Source organism: Columba livia, chromosome 3 (assembly GCF_036013475.1).
Source record: "Columba livia isolate bColLiv1 breed racing homer chromosome 3, bColLiv1.pat.W.v2, whole genome shotgun sequence".
NCBI classification, from domain to species: Eukaryota; Metazoa; Chordata; class Aves; order Columbiformes; family Columbidae; genus Columba; species Columba livia.
Genome location: NC_088604.1, coordinates 47,811,385 through 47,838,134, shown reverse-complemented (window position 1 = coordinate 47,838,134; position 26,750 = coordinate 47,811,385). Strand labels below are relative to the sequence as shown.

General features: G+C 45.2%; 1 protein-coding gene across 4 annotated transcripts in view; it reads right to left on the bottom strand.

The window, feature by feature from the left end:
• The window catches only part of FOXO3 (forkhead box O3), a 95,260-nt gene that overhangs the window by 11,657 nt on the left and 56,853 nt on the right, over nucleotides 1-26,750 (bottom strand). For 2 of the 4 annotated variants that reach the window (XM_065059666.1, XM_065059668.1), the window contains exon 2: nucleotides 4,470-5,904. In XM_065059666.1, coding sequence (XP_064915738.1) covers nucleotides 4,504-5,904 — 1,401 coding nt within the window. In that variant the 3' untranslated portion in view covers nucleotides 4,470-4,503. Of the gene's footprint in view, nucleotides 1-1,224; nucleotides 3,531-4,469; nucleotides 5,905-26,750 lie in introns of those variants that run through there. The other 2 variants (XR_010471869.1, XM_065059667.1) reach the window with 2 other exon arrangements.

The window sequence follows — 26,750 nt, the reverse complement described above, 5'->3', positions numbered from 1 at the left end:
AACAACACATAAACTTTAAGAGCGTGCCACTGCCTTAACCACTAACCTGTTAGAAATGGACCAGAAGAATTTGCTGCTCCTGAATTTCCTTTAGATTTTTTAAAGGCAGCCAGCCCCATTTTGGCTCCATGTAAGAAACCTACCAGCCCTACTCCTAAGACCTCATTTTTTGAAAATTAGAGAGCAGGAAGTATAGCTGTGGTGCTGAGGCCATCAGCATCCTCAGGAAAGAGCTCCACTGATTCTGCTTTCCACATTTCAGCCTGAAAGAACAGAAAACAAGCTTTCTGGTAAAGCATAAAAATAATCTTCCTAGTGGCATATTGTACAGAGCTTTCTGATTCAAAACTCCATCCAAATGGAGATATTTTCACTATCTACTTCGACTTTTAAGATGGTGGTGTAGCGAATAGTAAGTCATCCTCAGAACTGTGCTTTCATCTTTGGTATGAATTTCACCCAGAAACAGGTTGAACGCCAGTTAAAAAATCATCAGGTAGTTCAAACTGATATGGACTAATGAAATATCAACAGGCATTTTGTTATAATTCATAGGATTTTGCTTTATGAGACATGTTAGTCACCAAATTGTGTGAACGTTACAAGATGTTGCTATTAGCACCTTGTGCACTCTACTGCTACAGGAAGATCGTGTGGTACCTAGATGATGATAGGGCAAAATGAGTGACTTTAACTGATCTGTGAAGTGTTTTACTTGCAGTTCTCAAGTCAACGTGACTCCGGGACAGCTCTGCTATGGAGCCCAGAGACATGCCCCTAAACGGCACATTAAAATCTGTCTCATAAGATGCAGCTGGATGAGTTTTTCAGATGGTGAAACCAGCCCAAGAAGTTCCTGCCCTGCTTGTGCTCAGCCACCCTCCAGCCCCTGCCCAAGCCCTCCCAGCATCGCTGCCTGTGCAGTGCCCTTGTAAACTGCATCACTGCAAGAACCAAGGTAAAAACAACTTCTTAGATGGGTTTTGATACCCAAGGAAATGTTTGCCCAAGCGGTAGCTGATCATAGGCTCCTGACATTCCAAGCAGCAGTAAACACCCCAGTGGTCTACTGTGCCTGTCTGTTCACAACTACTCCTTGGTGAATGCCAAGTCCCTTGAGACTTGGTGGCTGAGAAGGACCATGGAGCAAAGCATGGAGCTATGGGAATCCCAGGCTAAGAGAGGACTCATTGATTTCAAAATAAAAGGTATTTTAGACACAGGTGAGGGAATGGAGACGTCTTTATTTATTGATAAACAAGCTGAAAAAAACAAGGTGATAATTATCTGAGTGGGTAGAGGGCATATCCGGTGCTCTTGGGAAGGAGGTAGAGACAGAGCAACACAAGCCCCAGCCAGCTTAAGAGGCGAAAATTATGGCTGGGTGAACAAAGCAAGAAAAAAGCATATTGATTTTCTCCTTTCCTTCTTACAAGAGGAAACAAAACAAAACAAAACAACCCCAAATTCATTTATATGCCTCAATGATGGCCCTTGGAAAGGCTGGGCACGGCCAGCCTCATGGGCAGGGCCAGCACAGAGGGACCAGGCAAGGCTCTCTCCAGGGACCATGCACAGGCTTGTGTGTAGCAAACGTGCACAGCCACTAAATCAGCAATGGTGGCATCTCCGGCACAGGTTTTTCACTTCCCTTATGAAGAAACTGTAGTTGATTTTCTTCCAAAGTAAACCCCCTCTCTACACCTAGAGTATGTATAACCTAAATACCTTGTATTTGGCTTCTTATTTTTTTCCTGAAAACTGACTCCAACGTTCCTTTTATTTTTCATGGAGAACACAGCACTCACTATTCCCAGGTATGCCAACAGCCCATTGTAACTGCTTCTGTCTGCCTGCGAAACACACCTGGCCACCCTCGTGAAATGGATTTAGTGTAAGCAAGCACCAGGCTCCTCAGCTTGAAAGCATTCCCCAGTTTCCAAGCCTGCAAAGATTTTAACTTAAGGGTCCCTGTTGCGACACCAAAATAGAGAAGTAACAGAAAAAGCAATTCAGAATGACTGTATCTGATGTCACACGAGGCACCCCTATGAAAACATGAGATGCTCGTAGGGAGGCAAATTCTCAAACAGCGCTGCTTAATAGAGGAGGAATGGTGCATGATGAACCAGCTCAGCAGAACTCATCTGCACTTGCACCTGATACTGGAGGCAGCTCGCAGCAGCCGGTCCCCTTGTCAGAGAGAGGGAAAGAGGCTTCCACAGATGACTGGACAGTAATCCGCTGAGGAGAGCTGTCTCGTTAATAAATCTGTCCTCTGCAACGAGACTCCACTCACACAGATGTGTCAGTTCTGTTATTGAGGGAGCAGCCTGAACAAGATCAGAGAGGCTACACTTTCCGTGAATGGCACGGGCTGGGGTGAAGAGGCAGGGGCGAGCACCGGTGAGGAGGTGGCATGGTGTGCCTCCTCCACGCTGCCCAGGCAGGTCTTCCTGCAGCCGTCTTCTACCCATGCAGAGCCAACAAAGATATGAAAGCCGGAGGCCGCCCTATTTACCTTGTATCAAGCAAAGCTGTCAATAAAATCTACTTTTTAGGCCACATTTGGCAGACCGCACTGTTGGATGTTTCCCAGCAATAAAATTCTTACGGACCTTTTTTTTTTTTTATACCTCATGCAAAAATGGTTTCTAGATCCAAACAGCTCATGCACCTGGAGGAAGAGAGAACTGATCAGCAAGCATGACAACCTGCAAGTTTTTGCTTCCTGGCTCACAAGTCAATCCTTTTTCTTTCCCCCCTCTTTTCTTAAATTCTGCAGCACTGGGACTGAAGGAAAACCAGAATTCAGCTGTGGTCCTGGCCTTGTCAAGCTGCTGTCCTGTGGAGGGTCAGTGGGACATGTCCTGTACAGCCTGTTCCCACAGCCCATCTCCTGGCCATGCACTGCAACCCTCTTGCTTTCCACGAGAAGATGCAAAAGAACCAGAAAAATCCTCCCACTAGCAGAGAAAGCAAACCAACCGCTCCACTGGAGCGAGGCAGCTTTGCAGAATGACTGAAAGGAGGATTCCTGTGTCGTCTCGTTTTCCCTCAGAGAGCAGATCACAGTAGATGTCTCCTGCAGTACTCCATACGCAAGGGAAAACCTTCAGGAGGTTCACCACTGCTGCTCATCTACTGCTAAGCTTCCCCTCGAACAGCTAACTGCGAAACAGAGAATGAAAACTCAATTAAAGATGAAAGGGGCAAATTATGAACAGTAAAGTCAAATGACACCAACTCCTTCTTTCCATCCTTCATCCAGAAAATAAGGAAGTTGGAAGTTAGCTGCAAACTGAATGAATTTAACCTCATTTAACCTCACCACTGGGATACCCTACATACTATTCTGAAGTTAATAGAACACTTTCAATAATTTATAGCTAACCTCTTATCCTACTATATTTTGAAATCGACTCCCTTATACTAATAAATAAACAAAGGAGAAAGGGCACTTTGTGTGGCACCTACCCTATGAGTCAGTGAATATGTACGTGTGAGCAGGCAGCGGCATGGGCAGGAGCCTGCAAAATCACAAAGGATGACAGAAACAATGTTTATAAGTTCAAATGCCCCCAGCTGTGGAAAAGAAGCAATGGAAAAAAACACATCAATCTGGAAAACATTAATCTGAAGAGGCTAACATCTGAAAAGCACCTACGTCAGAACCCAGAACTACAGATATTCTGTTGGTGGAGTCCAAAAGAAAATGATACCCACCCCAGTCCAGGGAGAGACCAACAATTTTTGCATATTTAAAACATTAAACACAGCACATCTCTGGGACTAGAATGCCACCTTTGCTATTTCAAGGTATAATTCCTCCATTTGCTATGTCTTTTTTTTTTTTTTCCCAAGAAATACAATTTTAAAACAAACCAAACCAAAACAAACAACTTCACTAGCATTGCTGTACCACAGCAGCAATGCAACTCTAATTCACTCCAAATTTGTCCCACACACCCGACCCTCAGTGCATGCACTGATCTTGCAAAGATGCTCTTCCTCCTCCTCTGCAGCATTATTGCTGCACTGACTGCAAAGCCCCTTGCCCCATGCCTCTGTAACACAGCTTGGCCTTGTGCAGCATCAGCTACAGAGAAGAATTCATCCGTTGCGACTTCAAAGGAGACAAGTTGAGGCTCTGTGATTCCTAAACCCCACAAATATTCCACCTTGGTTTGCCTGATTTGTCATTAACATTTCCCATGGCTAAATTAAGAAGGACGCATAGCATCAGATGCGTGCTGACAGTGTTGCAGCCGAACAGCTTTTATAGCTTTGTCTCATTTCCCTCCGTACCTCCAAATGTTTATTGGTTGCTCCTGTTGCATGTGCCAACACAAAGCAAGCCATCACAAGCCAAATTAATACTATTAGTGTGCAGTAACTGTTAAGTGTTTGGCGCAAACTCCAATAAAACTAAGGAACCACGTATTTTACCACGTCTATGGGGCACTGACCTGTTTGCCCATTTTCCCTGTTCTCAAAGATCCTTCAGCCTGGTACCCAACTCTGTGATGAAGCCTGTTTAGCACCAGTGAAGTTCCCCACATTCAGACCGACAACGTTCTGAGCTGAGATGAGGGAATCAAAGTTAAAATCCAGCCCATCTGCATCCATGAGTTCACTGCGGATAATGGACTCCATGTCACACTCCAAGCTCCCATTGAAAATATCCAGGTCCAAGTCACTTGGGAATTTCTCGTGTCCCATGACCGGGAGGTTCACACTAGAGGAGTACAAAGAGGAGCCTGAGAGAGGGTCAGAAAGTGTTTGCATAGACTGATTGACAGATGACTGCTGATGTTTGGAGGATCCCAAGCTGTTCGAGTCACTCAAGCCTATGTTACTGATGGAATTGGACAAGGCACGGCTGCCACTAAGAGAGGAGTTGTGGGACTGGTGCTGGTGATGAGGCAGGCTCTGATTGACCAGACCGCCCTGGCTGGACTGCGCGGCAAATGACATCATGGGGTCGTTGCGGAGCATTATATTCCTGCGGGAATTCTGGGCGGACACAGCTGTGCTGGCTTGTGACATGAGTGGGTCAGACTGTGTCATCATGACATCGCTGTGACTAAGTGCATCAGAGGCAAGGAGATCCTGCAGCGTCTGGTTGTTGTAATGAGACATGGAAGAGAAGGTGGCCTGCTTGTTCTCCTGAATGGTCTGCATGGGTGACTGGCGGAGGGAATTCAGCGACGATGGCCCGAACACAGCATTGTTGAAACTACTTGATGGGGAACCCAGCCCTGAACCTTTGGAACCATATGGAAAACTGGAGCTTCTCTGCATTATCCCTCCTGTAGGCGACTGCTGGGAGGGAGGGAGTGTTATATTGTCCAAGAGATCATCCATGAGGTTATCTGTCAGTCCATCGTTCAAATTCATTGTCCCAGCCATATCAGTCAACCTAGGCAACTCCACAGTACATGGTTTGTTTACTGATGGGGACAAGCTCGATGGGCTACTGTAGAGCATGGGAGAAAGTGGAGCGTCATCATCTTGAACATCATCTAGCTCGGTGCTTGCCAAAATCGGGGACAAGCGGCCACTGATCGTACTGGCGTTTGAATTTGTACGGGAGCGAAAATCTGTCCATGCATCCAGCTCATCACTGCTGCGGGAGGTGGGACTCCCCGGCCATTTGGAGAGCTGAGAAGGGCTGTCCTCGCTCGTCTCCTGGGCGGTCTGCAGGGCTGCCTTCTTCTTAGCCGCCCGCCCTCTGCTCTTCGTGTACTTGTTGCTGTTGTCCATCGACACAGCACGTCTCCGGGGCGCCTTGCCACCTTTTCCACCATCTGGATTAATCATCCACCAAGAGCTTTTCCCAGTGCCTTCATTCTGCACTCTGACGAAGCGGCTGTGGAGTGACAAGTTGTGCCGGATCGAATTCTGTGGGAAAGGAAGAAAACAAAACGTCAAGACCAGCTCCCCTCTTGTTTTGCCACCCAAATCTCAAGCACAAAACCAGCATCACATGAAAACAGCAATATGGATAAAAACATTGGGCCCTCCTGGACACCAACATGGGTTTCTCGGGTGGTGGATACAGGAGGGCTGGAGTGCGGCTCCTGCAAAGCAAGCCCCATGCTTATGCCAGCTGTGCATTCCTGGTGCCCATCCCTACATCCCCGTAACTTGCACCTGAAGGAAGGGACTGTCACACAGCTCCATTCCTGCTAGCAAGGAGCTAGAAGTATCTCCCTTACTGTGGACTCAGGACAAACCTCCATACTATCAGCAATCTTGCCATCAGTCCATTAAAATAAAAACTGCAAAGACAAAGCAAAAATCTGACAATATCCCTGCCTCTGTACGGTGCTAGATACAGTTGTATAAAGCTGCTGTACACAGTGGTACGCACTGTGCCGTACAGGATGCTACAAGATACAAGGCTTTCAGGGGATCCTGGAGCACAGTCTGCCCTTCCGTATTACCCGCCTCCACAAATCAGCAACATCTACCATCCAAAACCCGTGTTAGCTCAAACCAGTGATAATCACCCCAGAAAGAGGCAGACAAAATCAGCCCGCAGCAGCACTAGTGAAATTATTCCAGATTTAAATCAAAATGGGATGAAAATCCCACTCCACTCATCCTGCTGATCTTGGGCTTAAAATATGGCTCAAACGAAGCACAAGGTACTATTTGTTAGTGAGAATGCTTTTGGGGTTTTGTTTTGTGTGTGTGTGTGTGTTTTTTTTGTTGTTGTTTTCCTCCATGTGCATGTCCAAAGAGTTTTGGAGCTATCCCACATTCCTTTGAAGAAACAGTTATGCTACTCCTCCAGGTTAAAGATGATAAAGTTTTAGAAGTTGCATAAATTCTTTTTTCTTAAATTTTGGCAATTACCAGTTATATCTTTAAAGAGGAAGAAAAATTTATTTGTTCTACCAGCATGTTTTAAAAGCACAAAGTCAACAGGATCACAGCACATTCAAACCATTCAAGATAAGTGTCCTTCATTTACAAAGCACTGAAGAAATTCCAGATTCAAACAGGCAAAGAATAAATCAATCAACAAATCATTCATAAGCATCTCGACATTTGCATCCTTAGGATAAATGGATGTTTGACATAAGTGAACTGGAGACACATTTGATGAATAAAGAAGCACAGCCCAGGTTTTTTTTTTAAGCTATTCTTTTCAGTATAAAATGCCTTTTTCCCCCTGTTGTGGTTTTTGTCAGATTGTGAAATGGAAAACACGCCTGAAGTTCTTCTCGTACGCAGACAGCAGACGCGGCTGTGATTATCACTTAATGAAAAGAGAAATCATATGGACTATGGTTCAAAATAGCAACTGTTATGTTTTAAACAATTTGCACAAACAACAGACCAGACTTTGCAGACATACTCAAGAGAAGTTTGGGTCAGTGCCTCAGCTATAAACTTGTACATTTCTAAGGGACTATCATGCCATCAAAATACGGTGGATTGAGTTGCAGCACAATAGTTCTTCAGTCTAAGGAAGGAAAGAGCTTTTTATTATTTAACTGATGACATTTTAACTATATTTTGAGTCTGGGAACAGTCTGTTTCTAACTTCTAATAACTAGGCACCACTGCTTTCTTCTTCAGTTTCTCCCAGCTGGCTGGAAAATTGCTGGGGTTTGGTGGTGGTGGTTTTGGTGGTGTTTTTGTTTGTTTGTTGTTTTTTTAATAACCTTTTTAAAAAGAATCTCCAGCCTGTACTGCATCAAGGCAGGTAGCTCTCACATTCACAGACAACCACTTGTGACTTTCATGGACAACCACTTGTAAGAACATTCACATGGGGATCTCTCCTTGCAAAGAGTTGGCAACAGGACGAAGACAACCAGATGTAGAGCACCACACCAAGCCAGGCTACAAGAGCCACAGAAACCATGCTGTTCCCCACCTAAAAATGCTGGATATAAGAATACACAGCACCATGACTCTTGCTAATGAAAAAAAAATCTTAGAAAACACAGAAAAGAAACATCCAAGATGGCACACCTAACGTGGCACATAGCTTCAGATATAAAAACACTCAGCCAAAGTGTCAGCAGCTAACAGTTTTCAACCTATGGTATTCTCATGAAATGGCTTATTTCTGCTGGTGGTAGCCACAGCATGAAACTATCTGGCCTAAATCCATGAAAAATCCTAAAAGGTAAAATCGTGAGACTGAGGCACCTTTCAGGATGAGGGCTCCTGCATATGTGTGCACACGTGTAATTTTCTTCTTATATCTTTTTGCTCAGTGTTGGCATTGCACAAACAATGAAAGAATGTAATAATACTTTTGCATTGAAAATTGGTGGTTATAAAAAATCCAAGCAGTTTGTTTTTCTTTACATTACGCAATATGCCATTTACGCTCTGGCTTCTGCTTTTCTTTACTTTTCTTCTGTAGGAAGATTGTTTTCTTAAGCATAATTATGGGCCAATTTATTTTTGTGTACCCCGTCTCCACCCTCTGTTCAAACACTGCCTTAAAACCCACTTCTTTCATGTAACCTCCTCCGCTAACCTCTTCAGCAAGAGTATCTGAGTTTCTTGGTTTCCCCTTGTGTTGGATGCTCTGCCAAACCAAATTAGGGCTGGATCCTATTATCCTTTGACATGCAAGATTTGCTACAGAAGTCACTGGGATTGATTGACAGCTCACATCAGTAAGGGTTGTTGTGCTGTGCTACCAGGCTGCAATCTAGATGGAAATAACTGTTTTTTCTACCTGGTTTCTGACCTGTCAAAGAATGTTCCCATCTTCTTAAAATATAGGAAAATATCATGAGACAATCTTTGCTCACAACCACGTGCATTAGTACTATATGACCATACAACAAGCCACAAAGGAGGTGAGGAAGCAAAGAAAATACAGTTTATCATTTGAATCCACCGCTGATCAAATTAATGGGGATTTTTCTTTGACTTATGTGAGAAGACATTTTAGGCCATGGTGAGGGAAATATAACACATTTTTCCATGACCAAATGCAATCAGAAACTTTCAAAGGTCTGGAAAGGAACTTCCATCAATCTGTCCTGAAGACCATATGTAGGTAGGACAGATGCTAGCCAGGCTGCAGATACCTTGGAAAGAGCTCAGATACCACTGATGGGTACAACATACGGACTGTGCAAGAGCGGAGTAGAAAACGAATATGATGAGCTTCTCCCTTTATTAGTGTTGCTATTTATATTGGACTCGAAGACCGAAGTTCCTGCAGAAAAGATCAAGAGCATCCTGTACAGCATTGAGCCCAGCCCAGCCAGGTCCCACGCCCCCGTGAAGTGGTCCTGCAGGGAAGAATGACCAGCCCCTGGAGACGAGGAAGATCTGGGGCAGAGGAACACGAGGCAGGTTGGATTTAATGGGAGCAGAGGGCGGTACAGTTCCACCTGCAAGCAGCATTGCTGCCCTACTGCGGCTTAGGCTGATGCAGCTGGGTACCTGCTGGCAGCCAGGGCAGCAACACGTGGGGTGACAGCACATTCCCCAAACTCTAGGCCATGCTCTTAACTTTTATAAATGTCAATCCACTGCACCGCTTTTTGTTCAGTTAGTACCCCTCAAGGGAACTAGCCACATTTTGCTTGCAAAAAAAAAGGGAAACAGCTACCATGTCCTAATTACGTGTCTCTCCTGATATTTTGGTAAGACTGCAAACAGCTAAGTCCCAGAGAGGACATTCAAACATTTCCAAAGTGCTATATACCCGATTTGATACAAACAACTGAATGAGTCTCCCAGAAAGGCTGGGCTGCACGTGATTTCAACACTCCGTCCTGGTCAGGCAACAGAAGCAAACGCTCAAGCCTTTAAACGGAGAAAATTCCCCTTCCCTGTGCCTGTTTCAGCCTCTTCCAAGCCATGTTTACCTTGTGGAGCCTGTCCATTAACTCAGACACCAGCTGCAAGTGCTTCCACTGCAGTACAGAGTCGTCTTTGTCTGGAAGTAACATGTGGTATCAATTTATCATCCTCAACAACGCAACAAGGAATCCACTCACTTTAAAAATAAAAAGAGAGTTGTGTAACTTAACTCTTAAAAGCCCCTGCTTAAAAAAAAAAAAAGAAAAAAAAGCCTAAAGATTAGCAAGACGAGGTGCAGCTGGTGGCTGCCGAGTCCAAGTTACACACTGGTCTGTTTTTATTTCAGTGTTTCGTAGTGAGTGGCTAATTTGTTATTTCAGATACAGGCTCCTAAACTGTAAAGTTATCCCTATAAATCAAAAGTAGTTGTTTATTTTAACAATTGGGATACCAGGACACGATAGGAGAAAAACGCTATCTGCAGACCCGTAAATGCTGCTAATGCTCACTTGGGAGAATTATACTTTATTTTATACTGTATTCACATATTTAATGTTCTAACTTCACCATATGAAGTTGTCTGGTAGCCATGGAGTAGGGAAAGGCACCACATATCATAACACTGGAAAGAAACCATGACAATAACTTGAGCTTGTGAGCTGCCAGGTAACCAGAGGCAGCTCTTCTTCTCCACAGCTCTGCTTGCTCACCTGAACTTCAGTTTACACCCCATGTCACCTTGCTCAAAAAGCTGTTGCACAAATCTCCCTTGGGATGAACACCCTTACAGAGGGCCTCTAACAAAAATCAAACAAAAGATGAAACAAACTGCTTTCTCTGCATTCAATTGTCGCTAACACAGGAGGTTCTGGACAATCCAACATGTTCTGCCCACCTGTCCAGACCAGTGTTTGTGCCTTCTCATGAAATAACTCAAAATTTGCCTCATCTACCAGTTTTAGTTTTTGATTTCAAGTCTCCAGTGAAATTTAATTGCAAGTAAACAAGAAAACAGACACAGTGACCCCAAAATTACAAATAATTAAAATTGCCAATTGTGTGCATGTACGCAGGAATTTCTGGTGAAAGGGTTTTGTGAGTCCAGGCAAGGAGATCTTTAGGATGTACCAATCTGTTGGTTTTAAACAGTCATCTTCTGCCTAGCTCTGTAAGGCTGCAGTACCGCTTTTCCCAAGGAACTTAAAAATCCCCAACCCAAATAGGTCTCAGAATTTCTTCCTCTTTCCCATGAGTTTTTGCAAACCGGAAACATAATTTAATGAAGTAGTGAGGATGCTTTGGGGATGTAGAAAAAGCAAAAAACTAAAACATAAGGGAAGTCCACCCACAATTTCTATTCAGCCATGTTGTACTGATACACATCTTTTGCCACATAAAACTAAGTATTATGTATTCTGGATTGTTACATTTTCCCTAAATTATGGAAGTTGCAAGGTGAAAAAAAGCATTAAGCAAATTAGATGCAGAAAGACAACTCTTTCCTGACATCCAAACACTTTCAACGCTGGATGTTTGGCATCATCTGGTATCATGGGGGGTTGAACTAGATGACCTTTGAAGGTGCCTTCCAACCCAAACTATTCTATGATTCTACGATGTGCAAGTTCCTAAGGCAGCTCCTGCAAATCCCACCAGCTGTTCAGCAGAAGCAGGTGGTGAGAAACCACCAGGGTCCCACCGGGGACATCCAGCAGCCCTTTGCATGCAGCTGGCAAAGTCCACCCTCCTGACAGCCCTGGACATGACACATGGGATGACACGCGCTGAGTCCTGCCACCCAAGCATGCCCTTCTGCAGGAAAAGGGTTACAAACAAACTAACTAACCAACCAACCAAATCACAGATTTAGGGCGAAAAAGTGAACTCAGCATCTGAAGGGTGCATTCCCCTTCGCATCCTCTCTTCAAAGAAGTAATTCTGACCTTGGTGGTAGGGGAGGGCTAGAAGAGGCCTCTGCTGTAATTAGCTCTGCCCGCCCACTGTCCCCCATTCCCAGGAAGAGCAGAGAGCCTTGGGGGATATTAAAGCTTCTTGAGAGAACATTAAGTCCAGCAAAGATTTATCCTCCGAAATGTGCTGGCTCAGATAGAAGAGCATACGCTGATCTGCCTCCGTCCCGCACGCAAGGCGCCACGTCGTGCCAAATTATGACAGGAGAAGGTGATTAGCGCAGCGAAAACAAACCCTCCCTAACGACGGGCGCCCCGTCCCCCCCCGCCCCAGCTGCTCCTTGCTACAAGGGCAGGCGGCAAGCGACGTGCCCGCCAAGGAGGTTGATGCCCCCCCTTTTGCAAAGAGAAGCACGTCAACACGTGAAGCTGAGGGAACGAAGTCACAACTTAATCAAAAGTTTTCCTAAAAAAAAACCCAAACAAAACCACTAAAAAATAATCCTTGCTAAAACAACTGCTGCCTCACTCTTTGCAAACAGTGATATTGCAAATCACTAAGCTGACGTAAATAAAACTTAGCTGAAAATACACACTGCCTGGAAATTGTCTCAGAGCATCACGCTTCCAGTTAGCAGAAAAATCTCCAGTTATTTTACAGTCAGACATCCTCTGACCACAGGAGGACTCTAATAAATAACATTTGTTTTGCTGTGAGTAGAGCATGCTGGTTACCATTTTCTTTTTTCCGTGGGGTGTTGGGAGACGGGAAGCAGAGAGCGAGGAAAATGTTGGTATTTTAACTAATGCAGCTGTGGAGCAAGAACAAGCTTGAGCTCTCCAGCAACTCCTCCTGGCCTCAGGAGCCACGTACCTCGGTGCCCTGTCCTATAGGAAACCCCCTAAATAATAAAGCATTAGCCTCTGCATGCTAAGCCAACGCTTTTCCAAGTGAAAAAAGGATTTGGGCACCTGGAGACAGGCAACATCATCAGGCACTTAAAGGCACTTCAACAGGAGTCACCTTTTTCACTCCCTTCCATGTGCTTCGTATTGTGGCTGCCCGAAATTCAAGAACACGATTAATTTTCATCAAAGGATTTAACTTAATTCATGAGAATCCCAAGGCACTTCAGTGTGGCCCTGACTGGGACACAAACGCAGTTCATGAGAGAAGGGAATATGCTGCCATTTACTGAACTTAAGCACAAGGAGTTGCACACAAAAAAGCTACAATGGACACACATGGCTAGATTTTGTAGAGACAGATCAAAACACCTTTAATTTCTGTTCAGGAGCAGTGACAACAGCAGCTAACTTTTATTATTATTATTTTTTTCTTAATGGAAACCCCAGCATTTAAAGCGCTTCCTCTGTAGGAACTTTGGAAATGACACCACACTGTATTTGTGTGGCCCCTTCAGCAGGGTATCGCTGCACTTCTCCTCCTCTGTGCCACAGGTCCCCAAGAGAAGTGCAAGCACACACAACTGATCAACCCAAGTATTATACGTACAGTAACTCTCATAAAAATAGCTACCACTGTCAGCACAGTCCCAATCCACCAGCTGCTGAAGCTACTGGAAGAGTCCTCACAAACCTCAGTGGTCACCCAGTTAGACCTCAGTGAAAACAATGCAATTTTACAGCAAGGCAGACTTTCACCCTGAAGGCTTTGGGTTTGTTTTGCTAGAAAGAAGCACTAGAAGAAACAAACAAACAAACAAACAAAAAACCCAAAACACACACACACAAAAACCCCAACAAACCTCTGTTTTTAATTTCTTAGATGCAAAGATCCCAGCACAACCCTCGTGCAGCATTGTGGAGACCAGAGTGCTCAATTCTATTTTTGCTCATTCTCAGCATATGGCCATTACTATACACAGACTATTTAGAAATATGTATGGGCGTACTTTCATGCCTTTATAAATAAATGTGAGTGATGCTACTGCTTATACTAATTCACTAAAAATAGTAACTTCCCATAAAAGATCACAAAAGCCTCCCATTGCTGAATCACCTATTATAAATCTCTACTTTTTGAAAATTTTTTGTGGTCACGAGTTGATTTTTTTTAACACTTCCTAAGCCTGTGAAATGCAACTAAACCAGCAATACCTTCCACCGCACAGTGGTAAAATCCATGTGCGTGAAGAAATCCTTTTGGGGCTTCTGCCTTACCAAAGTGCAAGGCTGCCTTGCGCGTGGCTTGGTAAAGTGCTAGCTCTGAAATGACAGATTGTTAAATATTATACCCAGGCCGGATTAATTGGAAGTGTTGAGCTGTGCACATTAAATTGTGAATCTGGTGACAGTTACGGCTGACATGTGACTGATGAGAGGAACAGATCTGATACGCTGTCGTCTGACTGAGTTTGATCAGGCCTAAGCAAAGCCTTCAGAAGCCGGCACAGGCACCTGAGACCTTCTTGTGAGAAAGCCTTCAAGCAACCTCCAAAACAGCCCCCGGCACTTCTGCTGCGTAGACTAATCTGAAGCAGGACCCCTCTCCCATGCTATTTTAAGCACACAGTTAGTCTATTATTGAACCAGAAGATTGGAAAAAAAAAAAAAGAATAAAAAGTACATTTTAAAATATTATGCGCTTCCATCGGCAACTGACACGGCAAAGGAAATGGCGCTGTACCATGGGCCTGGGCACCAGGGAAAGCCAAGGACACACCTTGTAACTCTCAGTGTGTCTGACCCACTGATTTTTAGGGGCAAAAAACCCCTTGGGAACCTCATGGAAAGGGCAGCTGGTGTGGGAACACACAACCGCGACTCCAGGTATCCACAGAGTTACTGCGCTGCCAGTGCAGATGTGGTATGAATTAGGAGAACAGGGGTGAGTGAACATAACAACTTGAAAAACTGGTATCTCCTCCTTCACGACTCGGGACTGGGTAGCTATGGCACTACCAATAAATACCTGCGTGCTCTTCAAAATGTAATAATAGCTGTAAAATATTAATGCCTTTTGAAAGTGGAAAGTGATCAGTTTTCCTTTTGATGTATTCTGATGCACATTCTGCTTTCATCCCAAGATTAACACATGGGTCCTACCTAGCCTCTTGATTTCTTTTGGTTTTCTGCATATTCCCTCTGTGCTGAGGCATCTATTTTAAACACTATATTTAGGAACATATTTGAAAAATTATACAGACTCGCCTTCTGTATACACAAACCAAGCTCATGCCATGCCAGATGACATGGGTGGACAAAAACATCCATCTCCTCACCGCTTTTACACGAAGAGTAGCGAGGTGGGTTTACTTCAGGAACCTTTCCCCAGCCCATTCTTTAAGCTGACGTCCACAGACGCATTACATCGGGACGCCCAGCCCCAAAACCAGCCCTGCCCACAAACTCACCGCCAAGGCACGTAGCTTTTGTTTCCATGCTGTGATGCCCTGTCTGCAATCTCAAGTTGACAAGTTTTGTGGTTTTGGTTTTTTTTTCTCTTATGGAGGAAGCTTTCTAGAGCCTTAAAATTGATCTCTCCTTACCCAGCCTGGGCAGCTCCAAGCCAGACCTTGACATCTGAGCTAGCGATGCTGTCCTCCCCTTGGCAGTCAGCGGGGACAAATGGGTGCCTCCAGCAAAGGAGCCCACCAGCCCATCTTCCTGTTTTCCTCTGCCAGTGCCTCATCCTCTCTGCTGGTGGAGGTGGATCTCACCTTTGCACAGGGAGGCTTTGGGACTGTGGCCCCTTTTGGGACAGCTGCTCCCAGCACCTCCCAGGGCATGGTGGCTTCAGAGAGCTCACCTCCACTGGGACTCACAAAACTCCCCCTCTGCCCCTTCGGATTAATCTCAGCCTCACCTAGCCCCATTTAGAAACTGTTGGTTTCACTGAACCTCATCTATCTCACTGGGATGACTGGCATGTTGCTGGTTTTACTGGATTTTTAAAAAATTTATTTTCTGTTCATTGCAGTGGTAAAATAGACCTGAGGAGCTGACAAAAGGAAATATGACACCTATTATGCTGCCAATGAATCAGCCCTTTGCTACAGTAAGCAGGACATTCCTGTTTCACATGCAACTGGCAGCAGCACCATCCCAGAAACCTCAAGACCCAGGTAAATACACAGGTATAAAAGTAATCCTTTTTTTTTTTTAAAAAAAAAGGTATTTACCTAATCTGAGAAACTAAGATCACTGTCACTGATATAATCACAATGACAAGTGCTAAATGTTGAGCCTAAAGTTAGGCTGCATCAAAACGCTTCAGTCTCGGCGGTTTGTTAGTGCCCCACCCTGACACCGGAACCCGAATAGCAGAACGATGAGTGAAGGAGCCCTTTCATGTTCCCAGTTTGAACCTGTAACATGAATAATCCCTCCTGAAGCCAACACTTGAGACACGGTGGGGCCCTTGTATCACTCAGTACATAGACTAGGGCATTTTTCAAAGGCAGCTACAAAGCCACAAGGGTGATGGGTTTCAGGAACTTGATTGCACCAACAACCAAGGTCATCATCAGGTACTAGGACAAGCATTACTGACCCTGTAAGGCTGCAGTCTAGTTGAGCTCACATTCTGGGAAGGACTATGCAAGCAGAAGACATAGGCATCTGAAAATTTATGGCCTCAACAGCCTTAATTCAATAAAGATGCTACAGAACATAAAATCAAGAGGGTTGCTTTGGTTTCATTTGCTAGTACTAACCAGTCTTGGCTTACCTGCCCTTCAGGACAAGCATAGAGGCAACCTCTCAGTACCCTGAGATGGTGTCACTTCACAGACACCATCCCCTGCTCTGGAAAATTTTAAGTATTGACTCACTGAATCAAAAATCTATGCATCTTGGGGTTGCAGTAGCTGTATGTACTCTGGGATGGCCCCACAAATCCCTGCAGACTGCTGCTCTTTTAAAGGACCGGACAGGCAGACGAATTTCTGCTTCTCAGAGAAACAGGTCACAGACCCCAGGTGGGGGTGACACATGTCACATCCTGCTTTTAGGGGGAAAACAGTGAGTTATTTTGGTGGAACTACGCTGCCTGAAATAAGTCCTTTTTCAGTACCTACATGGTTCAAGACACAGAACAAATTTTAAAGGACAATGCTAAGAATGATGGTGCCTCTGTAGATCATAATTTTTTAATGACATTGTTCACAGTATTCATAGCTCAAGAATGTCAGGCCTCCTGAGCATGCCAGGTATCATTTTCATAACAAAGGTACACAAGAAACAAGCACCTTTGAGGTGCAGCTGAACAGAAGAGGACACAAAGAAAGGAACATTGACAAATGCTCATGGGGATATTCACCCTTCTTCTGGGAAAGGGAGGGTACCCACTACTGAACAGCCTGAGCAACAGGTATTAAGTATACATTATGGCAGGTCTCCTAACACTTTTATAATATGAGCTGATATACAAAATATAAAACAGGCTAACACAAACTAGCTTTATGGGGTCTTTTTCTTTTTTTAAAATCTTTCCTGTGATTGAAGCTCAGAGGAGATGGGATATATAGAAAAGAAGAAATGAACCAGGTTACTTTTTCATTAAAGACTAGCAAAGCGTGGTATGGAAAAAGTTAAGGGGATGGAATAACCCACACCTGTCCCTAGTCAGACTTTTTTCACAGCTGGTGGAAACTCATTTTGTTCATAGGATCTGACCACGTGCCCTCTTGCAAAGTGAGATTCTCACCTACAAAGGCTTTTGCATGTATCCAAATGGATACCCTGTGATCTGCTTTGTGGACTTGAACAGGAATGTCCTCAATGTGTAGGGTTAGATATTCACCAGCCTTTGCCAGACTTTGTTTTGTTGACAAGGATAAATAAGGGGAGACGCACAGACATTTCCAATTTTGTTCACAGGCAAGTTTCAAAGCTTGTAGAAGTTAATAAAAACCTTCTAGTAGTTTTCTATCAGGCACTTTTTGAGGTGAAAATGCACCATATTAATTATTTTCAGCAGAAATGGGTTCTTGGTGCTATCCAATCACAGTTATAACCCCAGCGGCCCTTGTGAAGCAGAGTGACAGCTGAGTCACTAACGTTAAAACAGGGATGAGAAAAGGAAAATGAAAAAGAAACTAGGCTGCTTCCCCTGAGGAGCTAAATACAGTATTTAATGGCATTCTTTTATAAGGTTAACAAATCAAATGCTTCAGCTATGAATTGTTGCTATCATCGTAAGTACAACAGGATGACCCTGGACAACCTATCTCCGTCTAGGTTTTTTCCTCTTGTGACACATAAATAAGGAGGAAGAGGCTGGAGCCAGCCCAGCCTTTCACCATACTCTGGGCCTTTGGAGAGACGGGTAGAGACAGTCACATGAGGTTTTGGCAGGACAAACAGCAATAGTGTCAACAGAAGGGGAAGATGGTGTGAGAGAGCAGATGGGGTACTTGTCTTTCCTTGCATCTGCAGCAGCTGCCATCTTCATCAGCTGTTGCTCCTGGGGCTCTCTGCCTGCACGGGCAGGAGCAGGCAGCACTTGGGTTCCTCTTGTTTAACTCAGGCTGAAGAGTTGCCCCCCCACCCTTAAATGAGTGTGTCAAAAGTGACTGAAGTCAGGACGGTGGGAAGTCTTAAAGCTATATGCATCGAGGAGCATCCTTTTTCCAACACTGCAAAAGTATTGGGCACTTTGGACTCCATGTCGCTCATGGACTCCATGAACTTAAAGAACTTTTCCAAAGAACTTTAAAGGTATTTTCCAACCAAAACAATTCTATGATAAGTTGCATTTTAATAAAGTGCATTTTAGTGAAGTAGCTTAATATAGGCATTTGTCAGACAATGTCTGTCCAGCAAAACATAAGGATTGAAGCAGATTTTCCAGGAAACCAACCGCAGTTACCTAACAGGCCTTCTCATAAGGCATTATGGCAAAAGAGGGTGACATTTTTGCTCATTTTCACCTCCCTCCTGCTGCTCCAGCATCACCTTTGTGAGCAACAGCCCTGTCTTCTCAGGGCTGCACTGGGTGAGCTGCTCTGCAGCTCCAGGCCCCAACAAACAGTTCCCACTGCAAGAGCCAACAACATATTCACAAGCACAAGGGGAGTACAGGGCGGTTCTAAATGCTGTCCCCTGATCTGATGGCAGTGCCAAACACGGGAGCGCACAAGATACCGGCACATAGGGAACTAGTTTACCCGGGCAGATAACTCCTGGAAAGATCACGTGCACTTGAACTATCCTTCCTCCTTCGGGCCAATGCTAAGGAGTACATGTTGGACAACGGTGGCACTGAATTTATATGTTCTTTTCAGGGAGCCACTTGCTCAGAGTTCCAGAGTTTGGCATAACTCAGCCCTGCTTGCCAAACAAGAAAAAATTCTATGTAATAAATCACACGCCTCTCTTCAGCAGCTTCTCCGTTCAGATGGCCTAAAGCACCCTATCCATGCCTTATTACAAGCCCTGGCCCTGCTGTTATTATTAAGCATTGTCTGAGCATGATGCTGAATAGCAAATAATGGCTGTTCATGCAAGAAGCCTGGCTGACCTCTGCAGGACTCTTCACAAGACAAAAAGTCTGCAGGATTAGGACCGAAGCCTAAAGACAGGGTCATCTCTTCCCTCTGCCCACCCCCTCTCCCTTGGCTCTAGCATCCAGTACACGCTGTCCTCTTCGCTACTTCAACACAGTCCTTAAGGCTTTAGACCTGAATGAAGAAAAGCAGAATGAGACAGCTCTGTGATTCAGGAGTATTTAAAAGAGGAAAAAAAGGGCAACTGTTAGGCAGAATCTGCCACGAGGAGAAGGAATTGGTCTGTGTGCCAAGAGGCACGAGGCCATAGTCTTTGAATTTCAATGGCTTTCAGGATAGACAACCTCAAGATACTTTCACAAGCTACTATGAACGAGTCACAATTTGGTACTCTGGCGACTTTTTCCTCCTCTCCTTTTTTCCACCTAGACAGCTTTGTTTTTTTTAACTTGGTGAAAGGCAAAATTAATAACTTTCCTCCACCATTTACGAGCACTTACATGTCAATTAGTGCTGCAGTGCTGCTACATATTGGGACGGTGTACATGCTTGGAAAAGAGTCTCTAGGAATTACACCACTCACTGTAAAACACCTCGGTGCTCCAGCCCAATCCCATCGCTCTGCCACACTGGCCAACAAACAGAGTGCCTTCTTCTGCCCTGCCCCTTCTCCATCCCCCACTTCCTCCCCAGACTTAGGACATTGCTGGAACTGGGTACAATCCTCTTGAAACCACACATGTTGAAAATAAAAACTGAAATCCTGTACAAAATCAGGATCGCATGCTGCGATCCAGCACCCTTACACTGCCCTAAAGCACAAAGTCAGAGCTTGCCAGTTTAGATAACAACTGTAGCAAAATTAAGACAAAAACTGTTAATCCCTTTTAAATGCAAGACCGGGCAGGGAGTGGTTGCCAAGACGTGCTGGCGCTAACCAGGGCTTTATGAACATTTGACTTGTTTTGCTCCCAGGTTTCCACCTCGACTCCCGGGTGGGTGGAGGTCATTTGGGGACACAGGCGGGCACGGGAGAGCCCCGCACCTGCCGCTCCCCTCCTGCCAGGGAAGGGGCCAGCTGGCAGAGCCTGAGGAGGGCACAACGTTGGGTGACTCCAGGCAAACAGCCCAGCCAAAGCAGGGGGAATAAGGCCAGGCCTGTCTGCTCCGTCCCAAGTGCAGACCGAGAGAGGTCAGCCTGATGCTAGGCATGGTGGAGAGGTCTCCGCAAAGCCAGGGCTCTGCCTTGCAGAGGAGCAGCACTGTCGGGAAGGTCGTAACAGCGCCATAGCCTCAGTCTTGTGAGTATTAATAGTTGTCACATGCTCGTCAGGAGGGGCGTCTACCCTTTCATGAGCACACACTGTCAATAAAAAGTCTTATCAACAGTGGATCCGCAACAGCCCAACAGCATGTTTTGCTAGGAGAGCATAAGAAAAAAAATAATCCACAACTCTAGTCTTGTTGACGACCGGTTCCTCTGACTCGCTGAACACCGCCTGCCAGGTACTGAAACCCCCAGTTCATGCTGACTCTTACTGGAGAGAAAAGCAACCTGCCACATCACCTACCTACCTGCTGCTGACAACAGGACTGGGTTCACTATTGAGGAACATTTGGAGTGACGTGTCAAATGACAATGAACCCTGATGTTTTGTATTGTTTGGTGGGGTTTTCTGTTTGTTTGTTTTGTTTTTGGAAGTACCCAGAGGAAGTACCAGCTGGCAGGAGAGACCTACCATCAGCCATGTTTACTGGGGTACTACTGAGAGAAGGAAATAAACTAGCTGGGAAATGTAGCCCTTGTCCTGATACACAGGTTTTTGGGCATGGCCACGCACGCTGCAGCGAGCTCTCCTCCCAAGAGCCCAGCGCTCTCTCCCAAGCACTGCAATAGAGGCACTTCACTGCCCAGATCACATCAGGCCTCCAGACTGGCCGTGGTTTTGGGAAACGGTCATCTCCAGGAACGGGAAAATTTTGAAGAATCCAAGAGGACTGGATCCATGTTCCTCCACGGCTATCCCAACAAGTAAGGCTAAAATGAAAAGCCTGGGACAGACGTCAGCAGCTCTCAGGGGCCTGGCAAGCACTGGAAAGGAGCACTTCCCAGCACCAAGAAAAGGCTGGGAGTATCACCTTCCCCTGGGTACATAGCAACAGTTGCTAGTATTGGCAGGCGGTGAGATGCAGTGCAAGACGTGAGGGTGACATCATTTGATTATCACCTCCCTTCCCTTGGATTCAATCGGATTCCAATAAGAAATTATTTTTAGAATCGCTACAGAAAAAAGCCTCAAAGTAATTTGTTACAGATTTGGGTAGAAGAGACTGGGGACTGTATTACTAGCAGACAAAGCCTTAACAAGGCCCAAGTTTTGGAAACCAAAACCACAGCAGAAATAACACATACATATTAGCAGTGAAGGTCATTAATCTTTTGAAAAACACACTTAAAGGCAGGGTGGATGCTCCATTGCTTTAACTTCTTGCATTTAGGGCCACACATTCTTCCAAGAAGTGGGATGCAGCTGATACTGAGTATGTGATTTGCTATGGAAAGAACTGATGGGAGCTCTGAAGCCTTTATTCAGCAGGTGTGCCCTTAAAAACTTAAAGCTTGTCTGCTGCCTGTACTTGGGCAGTTAAATTCTGCTTTGTTAATACATGCATTTATGGTTATGAAAAAGTTAAGAATTACTAGAGGATATCACAACATATGAGGTAAATACTCCAGGGAAAGCAGCCTGGGGGAAAAAAAAATAAAAATGAAAGCCCTCCAAAATATTAAGCCACGGGTTCATTGCCTTTGCCCCCGACAAGAGGAATGAGTAACATCATGTCTTGTTACTCTGTGCCATGGAAAGCTTGAAAGTAATCGATCTTGCCTCCGATTTCAAGTTCACCCCGGTGTTTGTTTAGGAGAAGAGGTTCACATGACAGGCTGGAGCTTCTGAAGGAGACCTTTTGCTGAAGCAGTAGCAGCTCTCTGGAAATAAATAACATCAGGGATTCCCAGGCAGCCGCGGATTTGTCAGCAGCGGTCTGCTGCTCGGCAGTGCACGGCACTTCTTCATTATGTTTATGCAACTACAGGTATTAGTATTTACAGCAAACGGCTTCTTTTTACATCCCTTACTTTGAATATTTGATATCCTTTATGAATTTTAATGGGTCGTTGCACCGTCTTCTGTTTTTTTAGCTTGTCATTTAATATGCTTGTACAGTGACAGACTAATGAACTACTGAGTGATGTGAGGAACCGTGTGGTATGTCACAACAACTTGTTTTATAAAATAACAGGGCAAAGCTTTCTCTGCTTTTATAGCAAGGACAGATTCTCTGCTCTGCTTGCTCCAAATGATAGAAAGAAAAAATGTTTTGAGCAAGAAAGAAGGGGAGGGGAAGGGGGGGAGGGAGAAGAGGCAAGACAGAAACAAAACTGCACTGTCAAGTTTTTATTCTGTTACAGCCCTCAAAATCAAACCCAGGAACGCTACCCAGCCAGGGGCCCTGGACTATCACATCGTCCCCAGTGCAAAACTTCTGACTGACGTAAGCAATTGACTTGTCTGCTAATTTGATTTCTAGAACTCACTGCGTCGGGACGTGACTGATAAGAGCTGACTAGCAATTCCCACAGATAGGGATTTTGCAGGGCCTTGCACCCCGCACAGGGCGGCCAACTCCACCCACTTCTTTCTGCACATGCCACTGTCACCTGCAACTCTGAGGCTGACACACAGAACTCTCTATCAACAGGACCATATGCGTCTGCAGAGATAGCAAAAGCCAGAGACTGCCATCATCTAGCCAAATAAACAACTTCACATACGAGAAATGACATGTGGCAGGAGAGGTCCAGGTAAGGACACGATTTAAGCCTCCTAAATTCAGAGGCTGGTGCTTCAAGGGGGAGGCAGCCCAACAGCCACAGATTCCTCCACGACACAGTTCCTATTACTGAGAAGTCAAAGTCGAGAAGGTGAACCATAGCCAAAACAGATGAGATGGACTTCTTCAAAACTGATGCACATAAAGTCAGGATTTTCAGGTGTGTGAAAGGCCTTGGAAAAATATTTCAGTAAAGGCGAAGGAGAAAATGGACAGCAAAAGGCAGGCCAGCAAGCAACAAGTAATTTGAAAACATTCGATGGGGTTGGTGGACAAGGAATTACAAACCATCCAGCCCTTGCAGATTTATGAGAGGCTGTCTGTCAGCAAGGCCAAGCAACTCCTTCTTCCCGGGTAGGACAGGCGAGGAAGCACAAGGGGAAACACCGAGACTCTTGCTTACTGGAAAAATAGAATTTTAAAACTCTCAGAGAAGGCAGGACAGACTGAGGAGATGACTGCTCAAAAATCTCAGGCTTCCTGGGGCTACATGCTGTGAGCTGAAGGCTGTGCCCATACCCGTGGCCATACCTGCCTCCTGCAAAGGATGCGGCGCTGCTGCTGGAGGGCTGGGAGGTGCCTGGCCTTACCTGCCCAAGCCTCATCTCACCCTCCTCCCCAGCTGGACAGCAAGGATTTACTGCTTTCCCCAGGGTGTGCAGGAGTCACAGCACAACAGGGTGACGAGCAGTGACAGACGTGCTCCCTGGCACGGCTGCGTCCCTTCTCTTGCTCCAAAAGCACCCACTGGGGTTGGGGACCGCAGCTCTGCAGGGCAGCACTCAGGGATCACCAGGGTCTGTTGGCTGCTGGTGCCAGCAGCTCCATGAAACAGCTTTCTCTAATCACAATACAGTTTACTACTAACAGAAGGGGAGACAGCACAACATTTTCTAAAACCGCTACAAAAGATGCGTGTCTCTCCTAGCTCGGTCCTGTGCCACCACATGTTTCAGGAGCTGCTGAGAAGTTGAGATTCCTGTAAACTTGCAGGCAGGTGTCTGCTCCCTGTGAGCAGCTCCCAAACAAGTGCCTCCCTTACGCCTGGAGAGTTTTTTTTAACTGTTTATAGTTCCTTTGATCTATTCCTTCTCAACACTGGCAAAGAAAACTGGAGCTGAGGAGGTAGGATCTTCCCAGTTAATAGCTTTGGCATTGTATCTTAATTCCCCCTCAGGCATCTTCCCAGAGTCATTTTACCAGCAGCCACCGTCTTGTCTGCCTGGTTGTTTTTAAAACTACTTTGCTATTAAACCAGCCCCACACAGCCCTACAGTAAACATCCCAATACTGGGGCGTACACCCTCTCCATCCCCGGCAGGAGATGTACACCATGCTTGGGGAGGGAGGGCGAAGAAGAGTGGGATGAGCCCCACTGCCCACCTTTAGGCATCCTGGATGTCCAAGCTAGGAGTTGAGGCTCCCGATGCATCCCAAGGCCTGAGGCTCGTTTTAGAGCACCCAAGATCAAAACTGCCCCATCACTCATGTGGGGCACAGAGACACCTGAAGTCAGACTGTGATAATTTTCTCCTCTCTCCCTGAAGTTATTTTTTCTTTTAGCTTCTCCCTTTTCATCGCTAAGATTGCAAGTTCTGTGCAAGCTGTTCTCATCTTTGCATGCCCAGAGAAATAAACCAAATTATAATAATAGCATATGAAAAAGGCAAATATATCTCGAGACCATGATGTTTCTATTAAAAAGACCAGAGGCACAACACTCATGCCTCAAACAAGGGGGGAGGCAGGCAAGCAGGGAAGTATGGCAAGACAAATTGTTACTAGTGACACACAAGATAATTCATCTGAAACAACAGAAATGGGCTACAAACTTTCTTCTTGCCCTTCCCAAGTAAACTACTTGTAACAAGCAATAAAGGTTTCTCTACCAATAAAACAAAGCACTTAATACCTGTAATTTTAGCCTCTGAGAGTAAACTATTTAATCCTTCATTTTTTAATTTCTTTTACATCTGAAAAGATCCCTAGCTCCTCACTCTGGTGCTTCCACTGCAACTTAACAGGAATCAAATGACAAGACAACGAACTGATAAACCTCAATCCAAAGGAGAAATCTCTCTGCCCTTGTTCAGAATAGAAACTTTCCTACTCAGCTCTGAAAAAATCCAGCATAAATAAATACAGTGTTTTAGCTCCCCTCTTCATTTGGAGAAACACCACCATGTGATGCAGCCTCAAGGCCACAGCTTTCTAGAAAGAAAAGGCCACGTGAAACAGTTGTTCCTAAAGAGTTTGCCTGACTGCAGAAACAGGGTCATCCCAGCAATGAGCAGCGGGACGAGTGCCTTAAAAGTCACACACCACAGATGCTTCTCGGTCCTCCACGAAGCTACCACAAGAAAGCCCAACCACTGCGGTCAGCAAAGGAGAACAGGGAGGTGGCAAGGAAATACAGGGATATTGCACAATTTTTACAGTGGTGGTACTTCTTGCCAACAGCTCCTCAAAAAGGCAAGACCACCTGGCCACCAACAACAGCCAGGTGAAGGGTCAGGCCAACAAAATGCCTGTATCTCTGTTCTGCGGAGGTGGAGGTGTGACTGGGTGGCAGAGCAGGCAGGAAGCAATGTACCAACTGGAAAACTACCATGAATGAAAACCCAAGCATTACCACAAAAACATAAAAACCTGGGAGGGAAAAAAAATATAAGAATTTGTTTCTGTGAAAATACTGTAGTAGGTTACCTTCATGTGGATGACTCCTCATGCTTGCCTAAACTGAGTCACTCTGTGAACTGCCTCGCGGTCCATCTGTCTGCCAACTCCTGGCTAAACTTGAACATCCTGTGACTGAAATGACGCGTCAAAGGGTAAAGCCCCACAAGGCAACAAGGTTTTCTTTGTCCAGCACCTCCAGATGCACCAGCATTCCCCTTACTCTGGCTTTTATCTATCCTTTGGGTCTATTTTTGGTGCATTTCTGACTTTCAGTGCCTTAAAAAGCTGGTAGACTCAGTTTTTGCCTCTCACCCTGTTTTTATGGACTTCCTTAATCCAGCCCTCCCATGTACTGGCAACGTACCCCCACAGACCACTCAGTCTCAGCATCGCACCACTGTTGTTCGCAGAACATATAGGGTCAAAAACTTTTGCATGCCATGACTTGGTCTCTTGCTGTTTTGAGCACTTTTGGTGCAGGCTTTACCCAGGCACAGCTGACAAAACCTACCCTCTTCACTTGCAAAGCATCACTCTAGAAGAGCAGCACCGTGTCTGCTGCTCCTCTGTTGATATCCGCACACCCTGGCACCACCCCCAGGTTGGAGATGCTGCACTATCACCTGCTTCCCACACTGGTTAGTACTCGCCTTCACCAGGGCCAAGTCTCCTGGAAGGAGGCTTGCAATATTTCACACAAGACATACTACAGGGGAACAAAAAGTACAGTTTCTGATGTGGATCTGTTTTCAACTTTTCATTGCTTTGGACAGAAAATTTTGCTGACACCTATGTAAACAATTTTGAAATACTGGAGGACACAATTGCTACAGACGAATGCAGGCACAGAAACCACTACAACACCATCTCTTACAGAAAGCAATCCTGTGTTGCTAGATTCTGCATTTCTACCATCTGCCTTTCAACCTACTTGCGGTTGTAGTGGAAAAAAAAAAAGGAATATTACTTACATTCCAAGCTTTCTTCTGTAAATCAGCAA